Source organism: Botryllus schlosseri, chromosome 4 (genome assembly GCF_051294905.1).
Source record: "Botryllus schlosseri isolate E-star chromosome 4, Bs_hap1, whole genome shotgun sequence".
NCBI lineage: Eukaryota > Metazoa > Chordata > Ascidiacea > Stolidobranchia > Styelidae > Botryllus > Botryllus schlosseri.
The window spans coordinates 843,952-871,852 of record NC_137239.1 but is presented as its reverse complement, the minus strand read 5'-3'; the positions used below and the strand labels follow the sequence as shown (position 1 = coordinate 871,852).

Here is a 27,901-nt window from a genome sequence, read left to right as displayed (position 1 = left end):
TGCTGGAAGTCCGCAGATATCAATGATAATAAAGAATATCGAGCTGTTGTAATATTACCTTTGTAGTGACCACGTGTACCAAAACATCAGCATTTTATTTTTCCGCCATTTGCGCAAAAGTTCGACGGACAAACCGCGATTCTGCAGAATATAAAACTTTTAAATAGAAATAAAATCTTCCATTTTTACAACAGCCCGAGTTTCACGCGACTGCTATGTCCTCAGATGCGCATCAGTAACCGAATTGAACCTGAAATTCGACGAATCGTCATAGAGACTGTTCCAAAAGATTTATTTCAAATTTCACTGATTATTATTTGATAAAATTATTAGGTTACCTAAAAACGTTACGCATCAATTCCAGCCTGTGTAGAATATTTGATATCGGGGGAGAAAGTTTCGGATGTATCAAATAAAAATTAAATATGTCAAATTTCACTGGTTGCCCCATGAAAAACGACACACACCTAATTTGATTCAATTCCAACCCTTAGAAGCGAAGTTAATAGGGTAGAAATTTTGGATTTGGAAAAAATACAGTATTTACCGTATTCTTTCAGTAATTTTTATATAATTAGCCATTTAAAATACTATAATTTCATATCAAAAAATTTACTACGGAAATAACTCCGCTTCTACTGGTTGGAATTGAGCAAGATTTGGTGTTCATATTTTTTTAAACTACCTAACGACTTCATGACGAAGTCAGTGAAATTTGAAAATTTTGTATTTATATTTTTATTATTATATCCAAATCTTTCTCCTCTAATAGAAATGATTCTACAGGTTGGAAATGAGCCAAATGTGGTTTTTACGCAACCTTACAATTTTATCAAGTATAGTCAGTAACATATGATAACAGAGTGGAGTTAGAAAACTCACTCGTTTCGACGTCCGGTGTCCGTTACGAATCAATTCATGGGGAGGTTGGCGATTGAATGTCGCTGTACCGGAACATGGAGAGTGTTAAGTTCTAGGCATTGGTATGGCGGTAAACGTATACGACGAACTTCCAATAAGTATCCAATGTATTTACAAGAGAACGACTAGATCACAGAACACGGGGTATAGGGCAAGGCAAGGCGCGCAATTATGATTGGCACTATAATTACCAGTACTACACCAGTGTTTCTTAACCCGTGTTCCATTTAACACTAAGGGTTCTGTGAGTCAGTCTCAGGGGTTCCCTCGAGGTCAAGACATACACTCAACTCATAGATATGATTTGTGGCGATAAGTCTGTATTTGCCATTGTTTGTTGCAGGTAATTAGGCCCGATAGGTGTAGTTTAATCGTGACTGCTGTGGTGGTACGTCATGTGCGGTGGCGTAGGCTACGCACGCAGGGGGGTTTGGGATTTGAGGTCGAAGCCCCGTCCTTCTGAAATGCCAATATTTATAAGCTCAGTTGTAGTTAAGCAATAGTATCGCGCTTTTCCGTTACGACTGAACACTACGATGACACTTTTAAAGGTGAAGCGTCGCATTTCAGGACTTGTATCTGAAAGGGGACGGCATAAGTCGCACTGATTTGAACTTAAATATTCATTATAACGTTTCCTTTTTGCGTGAAAATAATATTTTATTGGCTTTTTCGTTAATCATTCGGTTAATGAACAGTTCATTTTGCGCACCAGTAATCTATAGCAATGAATCAGATGTGTAGTTAGATGTGTACTGTCGTAGACTTTTCTTTTTATGACTCTACAAAAATTTTGGGTTCTCAAAGGCTTGCGGGTTACCGATAGTAAAGGTTAAGAACCACTGGCCTATATAAATGAGACTCGAACGATACCAACGTAAATGCTAGAACATAACACGTTGGAATGAGCGATAAATGTGCCAGAAATATAAAAAGTGATTTTCTACCTTCGTTCGACATTCTTCGTCGCTGGTCGTCGTTGCGCGGGCGGGCGAATCTCGGGCGCTCCTTTTCGAAGAAAGTGCATTTTCAGGTCAAGGAGGACATTACGAGTGAACGTACACAATTTAAAGTGGTAAAAACATCGGTTTTGTGACCGTGACTGACCATTCTGCTTAACGGTGTTTGTTTTTTAAGCAAAACAGGGCCTAGAAATCTCGACTTGTACTCAAGTAAGATGTACGACGTTGCTTCTGCTAATGTTCAAATATTGGCAACTACTTCGACCTTATCGTGACTTCTTTTGGCTTACGACCAGTTAACAACTATTAAACACGTGTCGTCTTTCACACGTTTCTTTGTGTGATGTTCTTGTTGCCATTGCTAATTCAAAAGTTATCACTACTAACAGTGGCGTCGCCAGGTGAGTAGGAGGGTGAGGAACTCCTCTCATTTCAAACCTGAAACCACGTCGTTTTGAAATGCCGGTTCCATCTCTAATAATTCTGAGTTTATTTGCAAATCAGTAATTCGTATTACCAGTGCTGTAAATTAGAGAGTTGCGTCTGGTTTGTATCTAGTTTATTGTATTTTAGTTAGGTAACTGCGGAATAGGAGTAGGAGTAGGACGTTATATTCTTGTCCTTGACGAGTTTGCGGCATATACACCGATTCATGAAATACTTACATGCGATCTGAGCATAAGCATACCATGAATGCATATACCGTTGTACAAGGAAGGTGCAGGTGTGCGGCTCTCTAAGTCTTGCAACACCCCTCCATGCTATCGCCGAACGGGGAAGTTATGGATACCAGTGTTACTTATGAGGTCTTTAGTCTGATCCGGCCGAATCTTAGTTCTAGTTGCTCATTTCGAGAAGGAAGCACTTCTAATTCTAGTTGCACATTTTGAAATGTGGATAGTTCTAGTTCTAGTTGCACATTTTGAAAACAAGCCTGACCATCGACTCCACGTATCTCCTCCTAATCCTCTCCAGTTTCGGGTCTTCCGTCTCTCGTTCTTCGGGGGGAGACACTTCCCTGGCGCGTTCCCGCCTTTTCCTTAGCTCTCCCTCGTGGAAACTCTCTCTCGTCTCCATCTCTTCCTCGCACGAGGAGCAATCGCACGAATCTGGATGCTCCATCTCGTACGGATCTATACCATCGATGATGTCATCCCGGACATGACGTAGATTGCGCTTGTTTCTCGCGACAGGCCTCCCGCTGTCTGGTAAGTTGAAGTCTACAGAGTCTGCGATGAAATAATATATAGATATTGAAATATACCCTGCTGATGTTAGTTGATACTCGACAGGGGTAATGGTCAGCAACTAGCTGAGAATTCCGAAGAAATTTGTATCCGACTGGGACAACTAGAAAATAGTAAGTTTTTCTAAATTATATTAGAATTAGAATTACAATTACACTGTCTATTTGTAAAATAAGGCTAGTACTAGAATTATAACTACAGTTTCCTTCCTAATTAGGATTAGAATTAGAGCTAAACAATTAGACTAGTATTAGAATTGTAGTTGCACAGTGTTTCCAAATGAGACTAGGATTAAAACCAGAACTGCAGTTTTTTCCAAATTAGATTAGAATTATAATGATTGCTACGCAGATCTTTCCAAATTAGACTAGAATTAGAAACTCTGAATTCAACTTGACATTGAATGATGTTCAGTTCATAGCCAATGGCTGTACAGCAAGCTTGTCTCGTTTCGCACAGTATGGGTCTCCTGTAGCATTTTAAGGAAAACTACAAATTAGATTAGAATTAAAATGAGAGCAAAAAAACGTCGCGAATTAGCTTAGAATTAGATTACAGGAATTCCGCTCCAATTTGTTTAATTAGGCAACTAGAATTAGCCGTGTGACGCCACAGGGATGAAATTTCGAATACCGGAAGCGAGAATTGCTCACTCACTTAGAAATACCTGAAATCATTCTGTCGGCACAAACTAGGTTGGCGTATCTTGATAAAAATCGACCCCAACTGTCCATTTACGCACCCTTCAATTTCTAATCTGACCAACTCCGAGTCACTGCCGAAGTATGTGACCCCTCGTTCAAATCTACTGTATCGGTATCATTTCACAGAGATCAATGAAAAATTATCTATACATGTATAATACACAATGTCAAGTATATATAAGGACTGTTTAAAAAATAACTTTTATTTTCAAATGATACAGACGAGTAGATAAAAGTCGACAACATGGCACGTAAAAACCTGACGTCTATGAAATATTCCGCACAAATAGGATTGTCCAATACATGTTTGTAAATTGTAGAATTCATTCAAGCTTCAAGTCATACAACTGTTGATATGCAATGTTACTTTGAAATCTCCACCAGTTACTGACAAGTGACATCCGATAATATTCAAGTAGGCCTACATCTGAACATGAATATAGTATAGTTCTGTACCTCCCAGAGTATCTTCAAAAGAGTCTGCATCCAGGCTGGATCGATTTAACCTGGCCTTAGAACGACCCCTGGTCGGCGATACGATCCTATCCAGGGTCACGTCACGTTGTGTGCGTTTTGAATCCGCAGCAAGAGCTTTCCTGATGTCACCCAGCTCCACGTTGTCGGGAAGTTCCTCCATCCGTCCCGTTTGAATGGCGCGTCTAAGCTTGAGCAGCATCTGACTCTCCTCGTCCTCTGAACAAAGGGACAGGGGGCTTGAGATATGCTCTGTTCTAACTAGAAGCTGGCCTGTATTGGATTTGTGAATCGATAAAACCGATAACTAGCCACTTCACCGATAATCCAAATACATTTAACCGGTATTTAAAAGATATGGCATCCAGTTTTAAGCGCATTTCGTAAACCCCACAGCAATTTTCAAAGTAGTCAAGTAGTGTTTGCTTATTTTCACTAAATACTCGAGTGGTAATGATTTAAGCTACTACTACCTCCACTTAACAGTTTCTGTGGGTTTTTTTTCGGAAAAGCTATAGGTCTCGATTACTTCGTTTTTTACTTACTTTCAAATCACGAATTTTACTTGTAATGGAGTAAAAATCTATGGTCTTATTTCTACTCCGACTTCTACTTGAGTATCAACGATGACTACTTTGACCACCTCTGAGTCCAATTAAATGGGGGTTGCCCAGAGACGGTAGCCTGGGGAAGTCTTTCGAGTCATCACAAAGCCTGTAGTTATCCCGCCAAAGCACCTACCTTCCTGAGAGACTTCCGTGAAAGTCTGCATCGCGTCTTTCATAGCCGCTCGATACCCTTCGATGTACGATTGACCGATCAGGTTACGGTCACGTACGGGCGAGGGGGATCGCGATAAAATCGTATCTTCATCACTCCAAGACGTAGGATTCGCGTTATGTCTATGATGAGATCGGAACGGGTGTCGCTGTGGACGCGGACCGTAATTCCCGGGCATCCAGGGAGGTCTATGGTCGAAACGGGGTCGGTTTTGCGCCCAAGGTGCGTTTTCAGTGTGTCTTGGGTCGAAACGCGGTCGATTTTGGGCCCAGGGACCGTTCTCAGGGGGTATAGGGTCGAAATGGGGTCGGTTTTGAGCCCAGGGTACATTTTCATGGGGCCGCAGGCCGGGAAATCGACTCCCAATGCCGAAACGAGGGTCGTGAAAGGGAAGCGGGTGTCTAAACTGGGGGGCGTCGTAATGTGGAAAGGCAGGTCTTGAGGGATAGTGCCCGGGTTGGTGTTGAAAAGGAACTTGCGGTATCTCCGGAAATTGGACAGTGGTAGCAGGCAACGTGGAGGCCTCGGATTCCGGATAGTCGGGGATGTTGATCGTGCAATCGCTCCACTCGCTGCAAACTGATCCTGGGCGACTTGGGGCCCGGCCGTACGGGTCCGGTGGCGCTGTGACATTAGAAGAAAGGGTCAGTAACGAAGTACTTCCACTTCTTCAATCGTTTACGTTGTTAAACCACTTCCCTTGCTACTTGGCTGTTTTCAGTTTTCTAGACAAGACCAACAGCCCTACAGGACTTACTTTTTTACTTATTTGGAAATTGCTACTTCTACTTCTACCTGAGTACCAACGGTTACTACTTCCTCAAGCAGCCATGTTTTAGATAACTTCTACGTGTACGTGAAAGGTTCCAGTTTACAGAGTCATTTGACTCAAATGACTCGCTTTATTACAACCCTGCTGTTTGTAGCCGAAAACTGGAATGGCCTAATGGCCGACATGTGGTTCACAAAGAAATGGTCAGTGACGAAGTACTTCTACTTCAAGTAGGATTGGTCGTTTTGCACTACTTACTCAAATGGTTATGATTTAGACTACTTTTACATAACGGTTTTCATTTCTATAGGAAAATCCTAACCTGGATTACCTACGATTTTTCATACTTGGAAATATCTACTTCTACTTGTACTCCAGTAGAAATTCACGTTACTTTACCCATCTCTGGACGTTTGATGGTGTGAAGTAGGAGGCAAGTAAGTATGAAGCGTGTTCGAATACCTGGCGGTTTGCTTCCGTCGTCAAACGAGACCGACTTGACGCTTCTGTTGTCATCGAACGGGTTTTCTCCGGAAAGTTCTTTGCCGAAGAGGTGATACATCAGGTCCAGGGCACCCCTAGACACGTTCGTGGGAGTTTCCATACTGTTGAGTGAGGAAATAAGAGATTCGGGATCGCGAGTAAGGGATAGCATAAAACAAGGTGATCACGAATAAAAGATAAGATGAGTTAGATCAGTGGTTCTTAACCTTTTTTTCTCCAGCGCCCCTTTCAAAAATTGCCTGGGTCTGGCGCCTCCCTCTTTTATGGACTGTAGTAAAAACAATGGGTAAGCGGCCGAAGTCTGGTGTCGGGTTGGGACTTCACTATTAGAACACTTGACTAATTAACGGTCTAATTGTATGTGCTATTTTCGGGCATCAAATCCAGGTTCTTCTTATAATAGGGTTGCCATACGTCCGGAATTTCCCGGACATGTCCGAAATTTCACTGAAAAATCTGCGTCCGTGAGGAATTTCTAAAATATGCCTAAATGTCCGGAATTTTGAAGGCTTGAAGGAGGCTCAAAAGTTTTTCGTAAATCAACATAAACAATATTATTTTAAAGCTGATTTATGCTATTCAAAATTGTTCTTCGCGCCGCGCCCGAGTTAATGCAACGTATAATGATATTAGTATGGGCACCAGGCACCACCCTCGCCAAAAGATGCTATCAAAATAAATATAAATACCCATCATTTACTGAGAGAAGTCTGATTGCAATCGCAATTATAAGCCAACGGTATATTCCTAGAGTTAGTTAAGGCCGATTGGATGCTTTAGTCAAAGACGGTGGTTCCAAATCTTGGGGTCGTTCGCCTTTATCTGGGGATCGCGATGATGTTGGACGTAACCAGCTTGCTAGACCGTGAGTAAGTTTGGGCAAGCTGAATTTTTTTAGTAATCTGCTTATCAAGTTTTGAGCTTTGTCACGGAACATTTTCAAGTCGGAAATGAGGTCGCGACCATAAAAGGTTGGAAATCACCGAATGTGCAAACTGCTGGTGTATTTTATAGTAGCCTAATATATGGAAGAATCAATATTATTGACAGAATTCATACATAAAATTTTAACAGCCAAATGCATATAGTAAGTGCCCAACAACTTACATCGACTACCCTATGGTGGGCCCAAGATCAGTGCTTTTTTGGGTGGAAGGGGGCAGAAAACATGATGTTTCGGACCTGATTAAAACACATAAATAGATAGCCACGCCGACAGGGCTGTCAAACACAATTATTTGCAGATCCTAGCAAGTAGCAATCAGCAGAGCTCACATTACAGATGGCCCAATTCATGACCTATGTTCCACTCCATTCCTGCATAGTGTATACAGTCGATGGGCAATGTTTTGCTAGTGTGACGTCATATTGACGATCAATGTGTTACACCTCATTTTAAAATCCGCTAGTGGGCGCTAAAGATTGTCCAGAATTTGCTTCATAGAAATATGGTAACCCTATCTTATAACAACCATCGGGTAAGGCTTACGGGCCCACAGCATTTGGTTCAAAATCGATGTACACTTGTATACATCCCGAATTTTCCACCGCTATTGACAATACGGAAAAGTTAATTGTATTGGGTTTTATTGCTTTGTGTAACTGTTAAATCAACTGAGAATGTGGTAGCGATTTGTTCACATTAAATTTAGTACTGCACCAAGCTCGTAACTTTAACATGAATTGGGGTAACAACACTAAATAGTATCATCCTTTACGACATGATGAAGAAATATTCTGACGACTTAATTTTGTTGAATGTTAGTTTGCAATGAGTTGAGTTCTCAGGGATATATAGGCCTACCACTGTTGTTCTAGCCTACTATATAACAATATGTCCTTACTAGCCTACACCATGTACTGTGGGGCTATATTTCTTTAGCGCCCCCCATACCGCCCCCTGATCCCAGCACCCCACCCCCCATTTCGCTCCCTGAACGTTTCAGCCCCCGTTAAAATTCAAATCGCCCCGTGGGGATGCTGTTGAACCACTGAGTTAGATAATCACGAATCTGGATGCTCTTTAGCGCCTACTAGCGGATTTCGCAATGAAGTATGAGCAGTGAGCACATTGCTGATCGATATGTCGTCAGACCAGCAAAGGTTTCCCCATCGACTAGAGGTGGTCACGATCTGGTTCAGGAGTATGTGATTGTGTGTTGTAAGTTGTAACCAGGACCGAAGCCACATTTTCGGCCCCCTCCCGCCCAAATAAACACTAATCTTGAGCCCACCGTAGGGTAATCGATGCAACTTCCGGGGGTTTGCTATATCCCTCTGGTCGTTAAATGATTTGTTTGTATTATATCAATAATATTGGTTCTTCCATATATTACTATATAATTTTGATCCTCTCTCCACCCACATGATCAGAGTTATAGCGACAATGGTGTGTAGCAGCCACTTGGCGAATATGGCTCTGTGCCATTGGCGGCAGGCTACTAGGGGGCGGAAAAATGTGAGGTTATGGCCTTTTTTGATAAACACAAGATTTCCAATAACTAAAATTGAATAGATCGAAACTATTTCAAAATGTGGGCGGCATTTTCAACGAAAGCCATGGGCGGCAGCCTATGCTGCTACGCCACTGGTTAGCGGTAGAGCTGGTGCAGGGGAATGACTTCAAAAATACAAGTAGCGTAATCGTACATCGTTAAGTCATGTTCATGTCACACCAATAAGATTATTTATCAGTATAATGCAGGTACGCACCGCACCACTGAGCTATATAAACACCGCACATGCGGTGGTTTTCAACCTATTATGGTCGCGACTCTATTTCCAATTTGTAAATGTTCCGTGGCTCAGCTCAAAATTTGATGAGCTGATTACTAATTAAAGGTCGGCAGATTTGCCCAGATTAACTCACGGCCTATTTTGGAAGCTGATTACGTTCAACATCTTCGCGAATCCCAGAATAAAGGCAAATTACCCCAGGTTTAGAACCACTATCTTTGAATAAAGCATCCAAACGGCCTAAACCGACTCTGTGAAACTACCGTTATCCTGTAATTGCGATTGCAATTAGACTTGAAATCAATATCATTTTTAAGTATTTTCAGCGCAGTTTTTGCGAGGGTGGTAGTCCCCATATTAGAACCGATATAAGAGAAGATAACAAAATAACGATATAACATAAATTGAGTGACCAGGGACCACGAATCGTAACGAGACACGCACCGCTTGTCCGGAGTTTGTAAGTTGCGAACCGGATCCGGGGGAGGTTGGAACACCGGAACCGAAATCACCTTCCGCTTTTTGTCGCTTTCGTCCGTGACGTCCCGAGGGGCGTCGTCTGTGGCAGAGATGAGAATGGAGCAGTGCTCTTTTTAACCGGTGTGCACCAAAATGTTTACGGGGCGCACCATTACGAAATGCTGGTATAGAGGGGTTCAATGCAAACTTGTCCTCCTACACTTGGGTGTTAATTACTGGGGTTCATGGACGAATTTGGGTGTTCGTGAAAGGTCGGAGACAAGAAATCCGATAATCCTGAATTTATAGCCAATACGTGGATTCACAAATCCAGCGATTATAACGTAGACGATCATCTCACCAAAGAGTAGGTTTTCTAGGAGGATTAAGCATTTTTGGAGCCGTGAAAGAGATCCCTAATATGAGGATGTATCACAATGACTATAAATTTTCCTGCTGTCACCGACGCGATTTCGTCAGATTTAGTCCCAGTCCAAAACTTTCCTTTGATGCGTGGATATACATTTTTCACAATACATCGAATTATGAAGCCACTCAGGATTGGGCGTTAGCTGTGAGCTAATCCTTTACAATTGTTATGATAAGTTGTATGGTGATCTGTTTCTACAAGTTTGGCATGCGCATCGAATCTAAATCAAATCAACATCGATGTATAAAGTATTCAAGCTCTGTAACACAGAATGTCTTTTCATATACAAATATTATTATACACGTCATAAATATTATTATACATATTTATGCGCACACATCATGTGAACACAAGGTCATGGGGTGCATGCAGACTAGTACGAACTTATAATCTAGTTACTTGACATCCATAACTACTGTTGTGTTGAGTAGTTCTGGTTCTAGTTGCGGATTTTGAAAAGTGAGTAGTTTGTTCAAGTATGAGTGCATGAGTTCGTCACAACAACTTTTTGGGTTTACCAAGTTACGAAGACTGACCAGCACTCGCTGAGAGAATAGTGTAGCAAACTTACATTTGTTGTCTACGATGCTCTTGGTGAGCGACAACGCGTTGAGAGCCGCTTCCGCTAACTGCTGGGCGTTCGAGCTTTCTTCTCTCTACGAAAAAGGCAATAAAATCATCAAAGATAATCGTAAACATCACCAATTCGTGCGCAGTCTCAAGGTTCTGGGTCACCAGTCAATGTTGCTTTTTCAGCTTTAACTCGAGTTAAGTCGAGTCATTCTCAACTCACTACCGAGTCCAGTCCGAGTCCAAGTTATGGTGCAAAGGATCAAGTCCGAGTCCTAGTGTGGGGACTCAAGTGAGTCCAAGTCATAGTGTTTACTACTGTTCAATCTCCAGTTTCAAGTTATGTTCAACTCACTTTTACAGCTCTGATTTGGTGAGACGAATCGCTCGCGTTCGTGCTGAACTCATTTGTCTCTGTTAACCGGAGATGACCAGCAAAGAGACACTTCTACTTTTTCGAAGTACTCTAATACTAGTTCCTCAGGTGGTTATGATTTTATAAAACTATACTTCACGGTTTTCAGGTTTTAAGCAACACCTAGACTACAAAATTTATTACTTACTTGGAAATCGTTACTTTTAGCCTTTAGTGTGAATTCAGGTCATTAGTTGTAAACTTGAGTACCAACGATAGCTACTTTGACAATCTCTGCTCTTGACTGGTTCATTCACACAGATAAACGATAGTTTCTGACTCGATTTGTCATACGAATTGGTCGAGTCAATACACAAATGGACTCACATGACGTCGAGTCGTTTTCCAAAATTAGGAAATTTATTTTCCAAAATTCCCCCCTACATTAAGAAAACGACTCGATTCAAGACGAATCACCGAATAATTGCGACCCAGTTCGTGCATAACAGACACCGAGATCACTGCAAACATCACCGTCACACTGTAACCTCTGAATATGTTACGCTTTTAGTAGGTGAGGTACAGGCCGATGGATAAGTCACGAACGCGATGTTGTAGAAATGGGAGCGGTTACTAACTTCGTCAATGGATGAAGCTCGAGAGTTGACAGCGATCCCGGAATCGGCATCGGAAGCAGTTGTAGCGTGGAACCTGAAACAAGCTTACATATATTATGTGTCTTGGGACCTGTCGATGCAAACATCAGGCTGTGGACAATAGACATGTGAGCTCGTGGATGAAATTTCCGTTTGGGGCTGCGTTGGATCATAGTGTTACCACGTCACAAGGTTCCGAGGCACTAGTCAATCTTGCTTCTTGACTTTGTAGTTTTGACTCGAGTCAAGTCGATTCATTTTCAACTCACCACTAAGGTGCGAGTCCAGGTCATAAAGTTTACTGTTCATTATCGAGTTCAAGTCAGGATCAACAGACTGTTTTGAAAGTCATGGATGATAGGCCAACTGAAAGCATCGCATTCATAATGTAGCCAACTCATTTTACTTTCTCTGAACATGTTTATTCGAGCAGATTAATGACAGTGTCTGATCCAAAGTAGATTATTTTCTGGATATATCTATTCCACCTGAAAAGTTTCTTCGCGCAGCGCGCGATCCGCGTCATCGGTTATTTTATTTTACGATATAGGCCTAGGTACAATGAGAATTTTTTGTTGAAATGGGCCAGGGGCTACGAGAAATATTATTGAAAGCTGCAGGGGCTTTGTGAAGGCGAAATACGTTAAGAAACTCTGCGTTTGATCCTTGATGGGCGAGATACCTTGTGAGATCTAACCAATTTAGGATATATTTATGAGAGTGATATTCGAATTGATAATTATCAGTTCAATTTATGGGTTAAGGTTTGTTATTGGATTATGAAGCCACATGCTCGATTGTCGTTTTTCATTGTGCCACATGCTCAAATGCTGGGCAACAGTCAAAATCCTTACGATTTTGAGTCCGAACTGCCGATACTTGACGTCCGCTCACGAGAAGGTGGTCGCGAGCATCTCTCCCCGGGTGGATTTTCAGCTTCCCCGGGCGTTTCCTCCTCCTGAGGTGTGTTCGATTGATCTAAAAAACATCAGGTATGCGACTCATATTCATTTTTAGCATAACATTCTGTCGCGACTCATTTTAGCTCACGATGCAATTCGTAAAGTCAAAGCAAATCGTTCAGTATTAGATGAAGAAAGGCTTGAAGAACTGCTCAACACTGATTTGACGTCATGTCGGCCCAATTCCTAACACATTGCAGCAGGGTTGCATTGACTCGAGTCAATTTGTATATTGACTCGACTTGTGCTCGAGACATTGCGCATGACTCTGCAAGTCATATGACTCGAGACATTCTATAGACTTGTTGAAGTCTCTTTTATCATGGCCGATAATTGTAAAATAGGCCCCAAAACTGTCTTTAATTTGTTGGAATAAACATGCTTAGAGTGAGATAATGAGTATGTTATGAATCCGAGACATTTGATATACAAAAGAGTCTTACAGAAGTTGAACCTGACTTTGACTAAGAGTCAAGTAGGCCTATTACTATAGATAACTAAGGTAAACCGTAGATGCGACACTCGCGAGCATTACGTAACGTCACGCTCCAATTATACTCTACGGCACTGTTGTTGTTTTGCTTGGCGCTTATGCAGCAGGAGGCAGATTTCAGCATTATGATGGTAATATCTATCCATGGGGTATGTTTAGCGAGTAGCTGCTCCGTATGGTTACTAACCAAGGTTGTTGGATCCATGCTACACAATCTGTGCTAGGAAAACGAGCAATCGAATACAACTTTGAAGCCATTAAATACGGCTGCCCGAAGCGTGTTTCTTGTTTCCCTATAGAAGTTCCGAGGTGTCGTATTGAAAGTAATTATACTACTAATGACGTGTTGGTATAATATCAATCAGAATAAGAAACCGCATTTCAGTTAACGCGGGCTCGGTCCCTTCAAATTCTGTAGATACCGTCATGCCGCTTAGCATGGAATCGCGCCTTGTAGTAATAGGAATTATTGTTACTTGACAGAGGATAAATTCTTTGAATCTACTTGTAACCGTTGTGACTTGGCCGATGAAGGTGGATTTGATTGAAAGTCACTGCTCACTGACCATGTTATCTGCTGTATAATGTCCAATGACATAGAGGACAATGATGGCAAAGAAGCAAGTGGTTGCTGGATATGAAATTTATACAAGGGTCACTATCATACCCCCTACCAGCTATCTTCAGTCAAGAAGTCAGTAATGGAATCACGCTATCCGAATACGACAACCGAAAGATTGATGGATTTTGGTACGAATTTTAGTCAAAGCTGGTGATCTCACCAAGCATTTCATGCATGGGACTATTTCGATGAAAATTTATCAAGGACCAAGTTTCTTCTCGACAAAATGAAACTAAATGACGATGCTGAGTCCAGTCGAAGAGGATGAAAGTAAAGGTTGTGAAATTTGTGTGACATAAGACCTACGTAACATCATTGATGATCCCTCTATTATTGCACAGCTTTGCCAAAGAGACTCTATGAATGCCTGCATGATGGAGTGACTAGCGTAACTCCACAGTCAGATATCCAAATCACCGCTGGAATTTATCTCAGAAGCACAAAACTCCATAAAATCAGCGCAATGTCAATTTCATCTTTTAAGCTGCCAGTGAAATGATTTTTCACATTTGACATAATTTAACTGGATGATTTGTTACCGTAAGGCGGCTTCTATTTGCCACATTTTTGACACCCAGTATTTTCAAAACATGCAGTTCAACCAGCGGGATTCGCAGCCCATCTGCTTTCAGATGTAGGAGCACCTCTACGTACCAGATTGTCACCTACCCTCATTAAGCATTGAATTCTACAAGATAATAGTTACACACAAATATTTTCACTCTCATACTACAAGATCCCTGTCAACGGGCAAACTATAGTTATCTGCATCTAATAGTAACCTGGCTCGAAATCTATTTTCCACTCAGGGTCTCTCATTTGTAATTCACTGTCACAACATATATCCGTGAACACTGTGAACAGTCGTATGATGGATCTAGGAAATCTTCATCTTGTCGTCATATCATTACTGTTAACCTACTTAATCCTTACATTATTCTAATCATATATGTTTACGACTAGTTATACAATCAGATGAGACAGTGTGCAACATGTTTGATGTGGGTGTGATCCGACAAGTTGAATGCGAAGGTCTGATCACTCATTCCTATCCTAGTATTGCGCATGTGTAGGCTATATTTTCCATGTCATTATTGATGCTGCCTTATTGTTATGTATTTCGGTTTGATGGAAATATAGACACTCCCTTACTCTGTGACTTATGACCATTGATTCGGTTCTCTAATCCTTGTTAGGCTCTCCCAGGTGAGACAAATTTGGTAAAATCGCATTTTATTGCTTCCTTCTTCATGATGATATAGAAAATAAATCACGAAATATGGCACATAAAACAGAAACACATGGACTGTTGGTTATGTCACAGTCAGATATATTTTGGCAGATTCCAACAGGTGGATAGTCACGAAATACTTCTACTTTTTCAAAGTACTCAAGTAACCTACTTGTAAGACTTACTAGCATGGTTATGATATTTGACTACTTCTAAACTCAGCCTTATTGGAAATCGCTACTTTTACTTGCGTTTGAGATGAAATTAACATCATTTCTACTTCAGTATCGGGTTTGTTTGCCTCCAAAATATGAATATTTGGCCAAGCCTTCCTCTTCATAAATGAAATGAAGGAGCCACGTGGTTGGAAATTGCAATGCAGATTTTACAATTTCCAAACCGCGGTGTTCTCCTCCGAGAGGGCCACGTGTGTTGTTGAAAGTGCCCATGCAATGTACTGAGGACTTTTGCTCACAACGCACAAAATTTTCCTCCTTGAAGTTTCTTCTTCTTTGACTGGACTCATTAGCTTCACTGTTCCGAGCAAAACGTTTGATAAATTTGATCCTTGATAAACTTTCATAGAAATAGTCCCATGTGTGAAATGCTTCTGCGTTATCACCTGCTTCGACTGAAATTCACATCGACTTCCATCAATCTTCTGCTTGCCGCATTGGGACAGCCTGATTCCATTACAGACTTATTGAATGAAGATAGATGGTAGGCAGTAGTATTGTGGCTATTTTGAGCAATGCACTGGGTTCCAGAGTCTTATCACCAGTTGCCACTTGCTTCCTTGTCGTCACTCTCCTGTCCTCCATATCATTGTACATTATTCAGCAGATCTTGAATAAGATCAGCAGTGAGTAGTCTCAATCAAATCTGCCTGTCTAGGCCAAGTCGCAACAGTTGCAATTAGATTCAAACAAATAATCGTCTGTCAAGTAATAAAAATTCCTATTGTTATTAGATACGGCGTGATTCCATGTTAAGTAACATACCGGTATCTACAGAATTTGAAGGGATCGAGACCGCGTCAGCTGAAATGCGGATAGATTATTAAACGTCCGAGTGACGTCCGACACCTTACACCAAGGAACTTCAATCTTGAGATACTGGAAATCCGCTTCGGGCAGCCGTATTTATTGACTTTAAAATTGTATTCGATTGCTCGTTTTCCTAGCACAGATTGTGTAGTATGGATCCAATAAGCTCTGTTAGTAACCATACGGAGCAGCTACTCGCTAAACATACCCCATGGATAGATATTACGATCCTAATGCTGAAATCTGCCTCCTGCTGCATAGGCGCCAAGCAAAACAACAACAGTGCCGTAGAGTATAATTGGAGCGTGACGTTACGTCATGCTCGCGAGTGTCGCATCCACGGCTTACCTTAGTTATCTATACTATTACCACTATATGCCTCGGACTCAGCCCATCGCTTCCTTACTTGAACTCGGACTTGATTAGGTGGTGAATTGAAACTGACTCGACTTATTGAATCGAGTCAAAACTATAAACGTCAAATTAAATTGTGACTTGGTCACAGCCCTGCCTTTCATTCGACTAGCGCAGTGGTTCTTAACCTTGCCTCCAGCGCCCCCCAGGGGGCGCTGGCGATTTTGAAGGGGGGCGGAAACGCTCAGGGGGCGATATGGGGGGCGCTGGGCTCAGGGGGGCGGTATGGGGGGCGCTGGAGAAAAATGGCTTCGCAGTAGATGATGTGGTAGTAGGACATATCCTTAATGAGTATATTCAGAGCGAATTAACACCGAAAACTTCGTTATTTATAGCCTACAAAAGACATATAGGTTTAATTGTCCATAGGCGCCTAAATGACTGACACCGAATGTTCCTGTCTTGGCAATCTGAACCTCAGAAGACGAATTCCATCTGGCAGGGAAAAATAATATGCCAGTGAAGAAATACCGATTTGAAATCGTGTGCGTCTTTTAGTTTAGTACGATTGGACGACAGGGATATATAGAACTAGATATCCCCGTTGGGCGATATCCCTGTTGGGCGATTCTATATTTTTTGATATAGCAGACTGGAGGTCACGAAATAACATCATGCTACGAAGTCATATCAACGGGTCCGCCCGCCCGGCTATGTTTAATTATTACTTACGGGCCCTACAGTTTCCAAGACACCTCACAATGTTCCCTCTACGTTTCGACGAGTCTGCGCACACTCACAAACTCACTGCGCAGACCCTTGGACAACAGTGCGTAACGACTAAAATAAGGTCATAACTTCGGATTTGTTGTGCGCAACGTAGATTTTTTTGTGCGCAGAGACCGTGTCAGCACTGCGCACGTGCGCAGCTTAGAGGGAACATTGCACCTCACTCAGCTCTACCGGTAAATCTGGTAACGTGAGCGGAGAGGACAAGAAATTGATAGCAATATATATGCAATTCCCGATCTTATTGACCGATTTTATCGTGAATTATCGAAAATTTTCGCGCTTTGCACTGTCTCGCTAAACAGTACAGCTGATTTCGTGGCAAAAGCGAACAACGTGATGGGGGGGGGGCGGTCGGTTTATCACCCTATGGAAGCCCAAGACCCAAGTTTTTTCGGCGGGCCTGACGAAGTGTCGTTTCGTTCCTGCCAACGGGTATACGCCCTAAGATGTATAATTATTATTGAGGGGTCCTACCCTTTCGATCACACATCACTCAGCTCTACCTGTAAATCTGTTTACGTGAGCAGAGAAAGGATAAAAATTGATATTAATATATATGCACTTCCCGATCATATTGACCAATTCAATCAATAATTATTGAATTTTTCGCGCTTCGCGCGTCTAGGCGAGAATAGCTGGCTCAGTAAATGCACACCCAATGTAGATGACCAGTATCAATAAATAGCGGATAGCCGAAGGGGGCTCTGAGGGCAGAGCCCCCCGGAAGTTTGGTTTATCTCTCTACGGGGGACTCAAGACCAACGTTTTTTGGGGGGCTGACGAAGTGCTGTTACGGCCCTGGCAACGAATTAATTGTACCTACGGGCACGCCCGAATATGTTTATTATTAATTACGTGCCGTTTATTTTCCAATACAACAGCTCAGCGCTACTGGTAAATCTGATTACGTGGGCTGAGAGGATAAAAAGTTTATAGCGACTTATATATGTGATTACCACCTATTCATTTATGGAATATAGAATATTTTGGCACCTAAAGCGACCAGGCCTAGGCCACACAAACTTTGCTGACCATCGAAATCACGCTATACGGGGTTCTTGGGGCGAAGCCCTCAGAAGTTTGGTTTATCGCGCTATGGGTGCGCAAGGCAATCGTTTTTAGGGGAGTTGACGAAGTTCTGTTACGACCCTCCCTCTTACTCATTGTCTTTGGTACATTCCTTACAATATGAGGTTGGGGGGCGCTGGAGCCCGATAATCATTGAAAGGGGGCGCTGGAGGAAAAAAGGTTAAGAACCACTGGACTAGCGTATCTCATTGGGGTGAATAAATTGGTGTTTGGCTTGATTTGGTGTTTATTTTTGTATTACGGCTCTTTTAAAACCAAGTTTTGTGATATATGGCTCGAGCATAAAGCAAGCCTGGCCACCCATGTTCTATTTTATTCGAGAGAAAGCAACTCACTCGTTTTCCGTGGCCTAAAAACGAACGGCTCCTGACTGACCGCGTACTTCCCCCTCGGCTTCGCGATGTTCTGTCTCCGGAGCCACGGCTTCGGACCGATCCGGCTCGTCTCCGGCATCTCTGTTTCCTCCTGCATGATCTCATCCAAGACCTCCGTGAAGCTCTGCGTCTTTCCGTTCTTGTCCAGCGGCTTGTCGTACATAGGGAGCGGAGTTAGAATCGGCCTTTCGTCATCACTAGACGACGAGTCATCGATTCCGTCGTCTTTCTGATTCCTGTGAAGACACTCGATTACGGTTTGATGCAAGGTTGTCACGCATTCACAATGTTCCGAGTCACAAGTTCATCTTACTTTTATAGGCCCACTCGAGTCAAGTCGAGTCATTTTAAATTCACAACCAAGTTAAGTCCAAGTCATAGTGCAAAGTGTCAAGTCCTATTTGTAGTGTAGAGAATTTATTTCGAGTCCAAGTCATAATGTTTATTACTGTTCGGTATCAAGTTCAAGTCGTGTTCAACTCTACTTTTTAACCCTGCTCGAGTGAAACGAATTATTCGGATTTATAATACTATCATTTGTCTAACTCAGTGGTTCTTAACCTTGCCTTCAGCGCCCCCAAAGGGGCGCTGGCGATTTTGAAGGGGGCGGAAACGCTCAGGGGGCGATATGGGGGCGCTGGGCACAGGGTGGCGATAAGGGGGCGCTGAAGAAAAATAGCTTCGCCGTAGATAATGTGGTAGTAGGACATATCCTTAATGAGTATTCAGAATAAATTAACATTCCACAAAACGTGTCAAATCCCGAAATTTTTGGTCGCGATACGCGACTATGTTTGCTACATATGTTTTTCTAAATTATAATTCTTATAAAACGAATTGCACGTACTTTTAGATCGTCAATTTCCCGTTATTTAAAACACTGCCGTCACGCTTGCCAGGGTTATTTTCAACAAAATGTTTCGAATTAGGTATTATATCCCGCAGCGCACAGCGTGTGAAAATCGAAGAAGGAGGCACGGTATATCACGTTTGATTGAGAGTGAGAGCCCCTTGTACATAAAATAAGTTTTGAAGCTTTGTGCACGAAATGAATCACTAAATATACTTGTATTTAAGAGCTACAAAATTAAATCGTCAGAATATTTATTTGAACATCTTATCCTAAAGGATGATACTATCTCGTGTTGTGGTTCATATAACCTCACATGAACGTTGTATAATATGAGTTGCTTTGTTTGGAATACATTCATGTTAAAATAAATAACTTAATACAGTACTAAATTCAATGTGAGCAGGTATATGCATCCCATTCTCAGTTGACTTACTTATAGCAACACAAAAACTAAGACAAAATCCAATACCATTAATTTCCCCGTATTGCCAATCGCCGATATGAATTCGGGAGGGTTCGAACCACTGGGTATGAGACCGTACCCGATTGTTGTTATAACAACCTTGATTTGACCGTAAATATACCACACCCAATTGTTATATGGTTTATTATAGTCGAATGGTCCTCGAGCGCGATTAAAACGCGAAATATTTCCAATACCAAAGTTCTAAAATGACCGACTGAACTTTGACCTCTTACCAAGGCCGAAACTGCTGCAACTCAAACCCGTAATCGGTTAGCTCAAAGGATGCCCTAAATTATTTCGGTGAATGAACATAAATTAAACATCATGTTTTGACGACTCCTTCACGAAGAATACGCATAATTATGGAAAATAGAAATAGGCATTTTGGCGGTGGCGATTACCACGCCACGATGCACGAAGACATATGAAGTTCCGGTGAATATGGGACTCCGAGAAGTGTGTCAAAAAAGTCGTCAGCGAGAAAACCTTATAGCCGAAGAGGATTGCCCTTATGTTGAGCGTAAACTTCGATGTATATAAGTCTAATTGTCCATAGATACTTGAATCGCTCGTGTCGAATTATCATGTCGTCGCAATCTGCACCTCCACAGGACAAATAACATCCATCAGAGAATATTATTTGCCAGTGACAAAATACAAATTTTGAATCGTGTGCTTACTTTAGTTTATTACGTTTATGCGTTTCAATATCTTTTGACTATTTAGCGGACAAGAGGTAACAAAATAACATATAACGATTTAATTGTATCAACGGGCACGCCCGAATATGCTCAATTATTGATTACGTGGACTTCATTTTCCATTACAACAGATCACTCAACGCTACTGGTAAATCTGATTACGTGGGATGAGTGAATAAAAAGTTTATAGTGACGTATATATGCAATTACAACCTATTTCATTCATGCATTATAGAAAATATTGGCTCCTAGAGCGACCAGGCCACAAAAACGTTGCTGACCATCGAAATCACGCGACGGGGTTCTTGTGGGAGAAGCCTTCATGAGTTAGGTTTATCACGCTATGGGTGCCCAAGACAATCGTTTTTAGGGGGCTGATGAAGTGCTATAACGGCCCTCCCTTTCACCCATTTTCCTAATTACAGTCCTTACAATATGAGGTGGGGGGCGCTGGAGCACGATAATTTTTGAAAGGGGGCGCTGGAAGAAAAAAGGTTAAGAACCACTGGTCTAACTCTTCACTAGACATGGTTGGAAAAGAAGTACTCCTTCCTTGTAGAAGTACTCAAGTATTGCTTCCTCAAGTGGTTTTAATTTCAGACAAATTATGTTTGTACTCACAGCTTTCAGTTTATAATGCACAACTAGGACTAGATCGCTAACTTTTTACTTACTTGGAAATCGGTACTCGTAGTAGTAGTTGAGTGTGATTTTACGTCGTAACTTCTACTTCTACTTGAATATCACCGATGACAACTTTCATAATTTCATTCAAACACATTAAAGATGGTTTCTGACCGGATTTGTCTCGTGTCACATGAGTTGCTCGATTCAAGCATAATGACTCGATTACAAGTCGAGTTAATATACAATTTGACTCGACTCGAGTCGATTCATATTCCAAAACTAAATAAATGACTCGAGTCAAGTCGAGTCACCGGTAAATTGCGACTCGAGCTATGACTCGAATTATTACACCCTTAGTTCGATGACGATTCCCGATTTGGGTCGGTTACATAGTTAGAAATGGCCGGCTCATGGTACAGGCCTTGAAGATTACTTTCATTACAACATCCATTGCAATGAGAAATTGTTATAACTCATTGTGTTACTGTTATATCGAGTCTCAGCACTATATGACTCGGACACGACCCTTTACTTCCTGACTTGGACTCAGACGTGGCTCGGTAAATTGAAAATAACTCGATACGACTCGAGTCAAAACTGTAAAAGTAAGATTGATTTGTGACAAGGAACCTTGTGGCTACAATGGATATTTTAATGAATGCAGGGTAACCATATGCTACCATATGAAGATTTGTTCCCATTTTTCGGGGAATCAAAAATGTGATTCGATGACGCCCCAATGTCCTCCAGTTTGCAAATTAGTCCTCCTTTACAGCCTTGACAGCTAGGTTAATGGACTGGGTCCACTGAAAATCGCTATAAACGACGCGATATACGTAATAGGGACGTGTTTTTTGGTTTTTGATATCTATGGTGTATCGACTAAATTGGTCATTTTACTCTAGGCTGATATTCTTTTATATTTGATTTCGTATTTACCGACTCGTAGCACGGCTCACTTCTAGGGTTTTTATAAGACACCGCTCACGTGGAAGTTCGAGCGGGTCATTTGGTAGTCGAGTCGGAGTGATGACCTTTTTTAGTCAAAACAACAAGATTTACAGTATATATTTCAAAATCAGATGTTATCAATTTTGGTAAACTAACAGTTATGATTCGATAAAAGTATCCTTCTTTCGCGATTCCAGAATACGGTAACCTTAAATCAGTGGTTCTCAACCGGTGTGCCGCGTCACACTATAGTGTGCCATTTATGTCTCGCAAGTGTGCCGCGAACGATTTCTTCGAAATTTCAAAATTATGCGCAAAATAATTCTACTCTAGAGCAAATGATCAATAAATATTCTAAATCGTGCTTAATGTGAAGTTTGTACATTTGACAAATCAAAATTGATGTCATGCCCCCAATCAACATCCCCCGCGAAACCGCTTTACCCGACATATCGTGTGCCTTGAAGGATGAATTCAGTTTTGCACAATGCGTCCTCGCCACTAAGGTTATTATCTCGATTAGTTGGATGTATAATTGAACTGCGAGTGGCTCCCAGTAGACTTGTCGAGGTATGGTTAATTGGTTAATGGTTATACTCATTCCTCACAAGCGTGCAAAACGATCTGCGTGGAATTGCATTGCATGGCCTTACGCGTTTACGCCTCCGTATTCGGTAGTGGTGGTAGCATAGTGTCCTATATGGTGTCGACACAAGCAAATCTCACGGTTCAATGAAATTGTATCACGTCACAATTTCCATTTGGCTACAGTCAATTTACCGGTCATTTTTGACCGGCTTGCCGAGCATTAAATTTGATGAGTCGGGTATCAATCGAAAGCTGACTCGGCACTGATTACGAAAATATAAATTTTATTCCACTCATGGCCCAGGAACCCCCACAATCAGCCCCAAATTATTCCTTGTTAAGTAGGTTGGCAGTGTGACGCAACAATGCTGTCTGGCGAGACGAGAGACTAGCTCAAGAGCAAGGATGCGGCCGAGCGTCGAGAGTGGGATCAGCTGACGTCGTGGCAATAGCAATGAGCAATCGCGTCGCAGAGAAACGCTGCGCTGTTGATACTTTTCTATGCGCTTCGGTACAAGCGAGCACGCCTTATCAGCCTTTCCTTGACTTTTAAGGGTAGAACTGGGTCCACAGAATGTATTAGGGCCCTACCAATTTTCGCGCATTATCCTTCAACTGATAGAGATATTTAGGCTACGTCTAAATAGTCTACATTGGATATGTAACATTATTATGATATCGATTGCCTTAGCCCGCTAGTTGCGTAGGGCTCCGGAGACGCGTGGCGCTTTTGATACTTTCTATAGGCGCTTCGCTAAAAGCGAGCACACACCAGCCTTTCCTTGACTTGTAAGGGTAGAACTGGGTCCACAGAATGTTTTTGGTCCCTACCAATTTTCGCGCAATATCCTTCAGCTGATAGATATATGTAGGCTACGTCTAAATAGTCTACATTGGATATGTCACATTATTATGATATCGATTGCCTTAGCCCGCTCGTTGCGTAGGGCTCCAGAGACGCGTGGCGCTGTTGATACTTTCTATAGGCGCTTCGCTAAAAGCGAGCACACACCAGCCATCCCTTGACTTGTAAGGGTAGAACTGGGTCCACAGAATGTTTTTGGTCCCTACCAATTTTCGCGCAATATCCTTCAGCTGATAGAGATATGTAGGCTACGTTTAAGTAGTCTACATTGAATATGTCAGGTTATTATGATATCGATTACCTTAGCCGCTTGTTGCGTAGGGCTCCAAAGATGCGTGGCGCTGTTGATGGCGGGTGTCGATACTTTCTATAGTCGCTTTTATGGTTAAGTGTGAGCAATGAGCATTGAGCATGGGCATACATTACAAGCTTTTATTTGATCCGTAAGGGTAGGACTTGGTCCGCGAATGCAGCAGGTAAAATGTTGATTGTTGAATAAAGTTTAACAGCAGGAGTGTCGAATTAAACTGAGATCGCTGTCCGGATTAAATCCGTTATTGGAAAGCTTGAGGGCCAGACCTGCCAAATGACTCCAAAATGTTACCACCAAATCCATACCTTTGTTTTTCACTGGAATATATCTGATATCACTATAAACATTGACGTTGGAATTTGGTTTATCATTTTTCAATCACCAAACAGTTTTTTTGAATGCCGGGGACCTTTTGCGTCAAAAGTAATACAGTGGGATCACAGATATTTGAATTATATTCATTCTGTAGCCTGTATTTATATTCCTAATGTAACTTACGTAAAACGGATTTGCATTAATTTTTTCGCATCTGTGAATAACTGAATGTCCATTGTCCATTCGGCCCAACAGAGTTTGCACTTTTTCTTGGAATTTGGTGTCAAGGTCACAGACGTGGTGCTAATGGGGACTAGAATGAAAACTCAACACTGTAGTTGTATTACTACGATATGATATATTTACATTATCTAAATTTGCTGTCTTGAGTGAATCTTATTACTTGAAACTATATTTTTCTTACTAGAAATTCAAACTTCTGTTTGAAATGTACTGGGTAATACAAACATTTTTCCAGTTACTTGGAATTTCTTTGCGGGTCTGATGAAGTACTACACTACACTATCTCCCCCGCAAATTTTAATTTGACACTCCTGCTGTTAAACTTTATTCAACAATCAACATTTTACCTGCTGCATTCGCGGACCAAGTCCTACCCTTACGGATCAAATAAAAGCTTGTAATGTATGCCCAATTGCCCATGCCCATGCTCAATGCTCATTACTCACACTTAACCATAAAAGCGACTATAGAAAGTATCGACACCCGCCATCAACAGCGCCACGCATCTGCAACAAGCGGCTAAGGTAATCGATATCATAATAATCTGACATATTCAATGTAGACTACTTAAACGTAGCCTACATATCTCTATCAGCTGAAGGATATCGCGCGAAAATTGGTAGGGACCAAAAACGTTCTGTGGACCCAGTTCTACCCTTACAAGTCAAGGAAAGGCTGGTGTGTGCTCCCTTTTAGCGAAGCGCCTATAGAAAGTATCATCAGCGCCACCCGTCTCCGGAGCCCTACGCAACTAGCGGGCTAAGGCAATCGATATCGTAATAATGTGACATATCCAATGTAGACTATTTCATTTAGACGTAGCCTAAATATCTCTATCAGTTGAAGGATAATGCGCGAAAATTGGTAGGGCCCTAAGACATTCTGTGGACCCAGTTCTACCCTTAAAAGTCAAGGAAAGGCTGATAAGGCGTGCTCGCTTGTACCGAAGCGCATAGAAAAAGTATCAACAGCGCAGCGTTTCTCTGCGACGCGATTGCTTATTGCTATTGCCGCGACGTCAGCTGATCCCACTCTCGCCGCTCGGCCGCATCCTTGCTCTTGAGCTAGTCTCTCGTTTCGCCAGACAGCACTGTTGCGTCACACTGCCAATCTACTTGACAATGAATAATTTGGGGCTGATTGTGGGGGTTCCAGGGCCACGAGTGGAATAAAATTTATATTTTCGTAATCAGTGCAGAGTCAGCTTTCGATTGATACCCGATTCATCAAATTTAATGCTCGGCAAGCCGGTCAAAAATGACTGTTAAATTGCCTGTAGCCAAATGGAAATTGTGACGTGATACAATTTCATTGAACCGTGAGATTTGCTTGTGTCGACACCATATAGGACACTATGGTGGTAGTGAAGTTGGCATTATTCAATGTGCGTCCAGACATTGAAAGGATATGCGCTAGACGCCAAGCGCAAATTTCGCACTGACCTTGTTTGTGATGAAATTTAACAAATTGTTTTTTTCGCGAGAACTGTTCGATTTCATACAGAAACATTTCTGATCGGCTGCAGAGATAATAACATTAGTCAGCGTTACTACTGAAGTGGGTGCTGCTTCAGTATTCTGGTAGTTTGCAGGTAACGTCAGCTGAAACAGTTCAGAGAGAGAGAGAGAGATATGGTATTCTTTTTCGACTGCACCATCGAGATGCTTTGACGAAGGAGTTGCGATACGACCCCATGAGGTCATTTAGTCTGCGCCCCCGTTTTTTTCTCTCCTCCATGATATCCGTGATTGCTGAGCGCCTAGCAGGATAGCTGCGAATACCAATTTTTGAGTCTTTGGTATGACCCGGCCGGGGATCGAACCCACGACCTACCGCTCGAGAAGCGGGACGCATAACCATTACACTATCTCGCTCGGAACCACTGTACTCAGTGTACTGGTGTGCCACGAACTATTTTTCCGCGAGGTCAAAAAGGTTGAGAACCACTGCCCTAAATGAAGCAATCTTCAAGAGCTCGATATGAAACTTACCCGTCAGTCATCCTTTCGCTCCGTTCTGGAAGCGAGCAAGTTTTGATATCCGAAATCCGCTTACTACTTTTCAAAGTCAACAGAGTGTAAATTAAGTAGATCTATATGAAAGACTGTCAATTAGAAATGGAAGTGGACGAGAATCATCAGATGTGGTCACAGTGTCCTCTTCGACAGACTTGTACAAATTATACCGGAATTCCAACTGGTTTACCAACTACAACTAGTGCTGCCAGAATCCCTTTCCAAGTGTCAGAGGTTTATTTTGGCTCCTCCTCGCCATCTGATTCGCGTTGGGGAGATGTGGTACCGATGAGACAGTGGGACCGGAAATACTTGAAAAATTTTCTGTGATAATCCTATGATTACAGTACGCGAATTTGTCTTCAATTGCATGCTGGCAGAATCTTTCCTCACATGCTTATAAAAACTTGAACCTGCGTGAGTTATAGGGTCTGTGACAGATGAATTATGTTTTGGGGGGTGTAAAATTAATTTACATCGACGTAACATTTTTCGATATCACCTTACACACTAACAGCCGCCACTGTTTGCAACATGTTTCCATGTATGCTGTGGTTTATTACAATTCATGTAAAATGAATTGTGCGTACTTTTAGATCGTCAATTCCTCGTTAAAATACCACCGTCGCGCTACCTCACGTTATTTACCACAAAATGTCTCGAACTAGGTATTTTATCCCGCAGCGAACAACGTGTCGAAATCGAAGAAAGAGGTACTGTACCACATTTAACATTAAACATGCTTTGAAGCTTTTTGGTCAGAATGATTAACTAGATATATCTGTATTTGAGAGTTACAAAATTAAATCTTCAAAATATTTCTTAATCGTATCATAAATGACGATACTGTTTAGTGTTGTGACCGCAACCTTGGATGAACGTTAAAAATATGGGTTGCTTTGTTTGGAATACATTCATGTTAAAGTGAATCGACCAGATTGTATGAACCCGTACCCAATGGTTGTTATAACAACCTTGATTTGATTCCGAGCATAGCACATACAACTATCATAGCGACAATTTGTCGAGTGGTCCTCAGGCCCGATTCAAGCTGTTTCGAATATCGAAGTCCCAACCCGAAAGAACCGACCGGACTTCGAACTCTCGCCCCTTGTTTTGGTACCGTCCTTAAAATGTGAGGGGCGCCAGACCCAGGCAATTTTCGAAAGGGGGAACTGCAGGAAAAAAGGTCAAGAACCACTGTCCTAGTTCATTGCACCTTGTAACAATGCACATACATGTCATTTCCGCTACCGTGCGTAGCTTTATACTACATGATTTGTCTGCTGCGATGCGACCAATCGAGGTATGAATCCTTCCACAGTGGAAGATGGTAGCGAAAGTATAATTCTCGTTTATAAATGAAATCTTCGTGGCAAGGAGCGTGTCATTGCAACAGTCGAAATAATCGTATTTCGCTACACCACTCGA

General features: G+C 41.9%; 1 protein-coding gene and 2 long non-coding RNA genes across 3 annotated transcripts in view; 1 reads left to right on the top strand and 2 right to left on the bottom strand.

Moving 5' to 3' along the window:
* Nucleotides 1–27,901, top strand: part of LOC145437866 (uncharacterized) — a 430,122-nt gene that overhangs the window by 254,655 nt on the left and 147,566 nt on the right. The gene's annotated exons all lie outside the window — the stretch shown is intronic.
* LOC145437847 (uncharacterized) lies at nucleotides 77–27,486 on the bottom strand. The gene is made up of 13 exons (XM_080315188.1): nucleotides 26,447–27,486; nucleotides 18,495–18,769; nucleotides 12,425–12,548; nucleotides 11,553–11,625; nucleotides 10,561–10,645; nucleotides 9,545–9,659; nucleotides 6,323–6,465; nucleotides 5,050–5,712; nucleotides 4,291–4,527; nucleotides 2,823–3,112; nucleotides 1,869–1,929; nucleotides 883–944; nucleotides 77–250 (listed from the first exon to the last, which is right to left on the bottom strand). Exons 1-13 carry the CDS (start codon nucleotides 26,455–26,457, stop codon nucleotides 233–235), a joined length of 2,157 nt encoding a protein of 718 aa, XP_080171314.1. The 5' UTR covers nucleotides 26,458–27,486; the 3' UTR covers nucleotides 77–232.
* LOC145437869 (uncharacterized) lies at nucleotides 14,864–16,273 on the bottom strand. The gene is made up of 3 exons (XR_013914759.1): nucleotides 15,969–16,273; nucleotides 15,880–15,918; nucleotides 14,864–15,815 (listed from the first exon to the last, which is right to left on the bottom strand). It is a non-coding gene; the product is annotated as an uncharacterized LOC145437869 (long non-coding RNA).

What these genes read in the sequence shown, in the direction of transcription:
- LOC145437847 (XM_080315188.1), bottom strand. An exon ending in CACGGAAGTCTCTCAGGAAG is followed by an intron (nt 4,528 to 5,049) that starts GTAGGTGCTTTG and finishes CCCTTTGTTCAG; the next exon opens with AGGACGAGGAGAGTCAGATG. An exon ending in ACGAAGAATGTCGAACGAAG is followed by an intron (nt 945 to 1,868) that starts GTAGAAAATCAC and finishes GTTCCGGTACAG; the next exon opens with CGACATTCAATCGCCAACCT.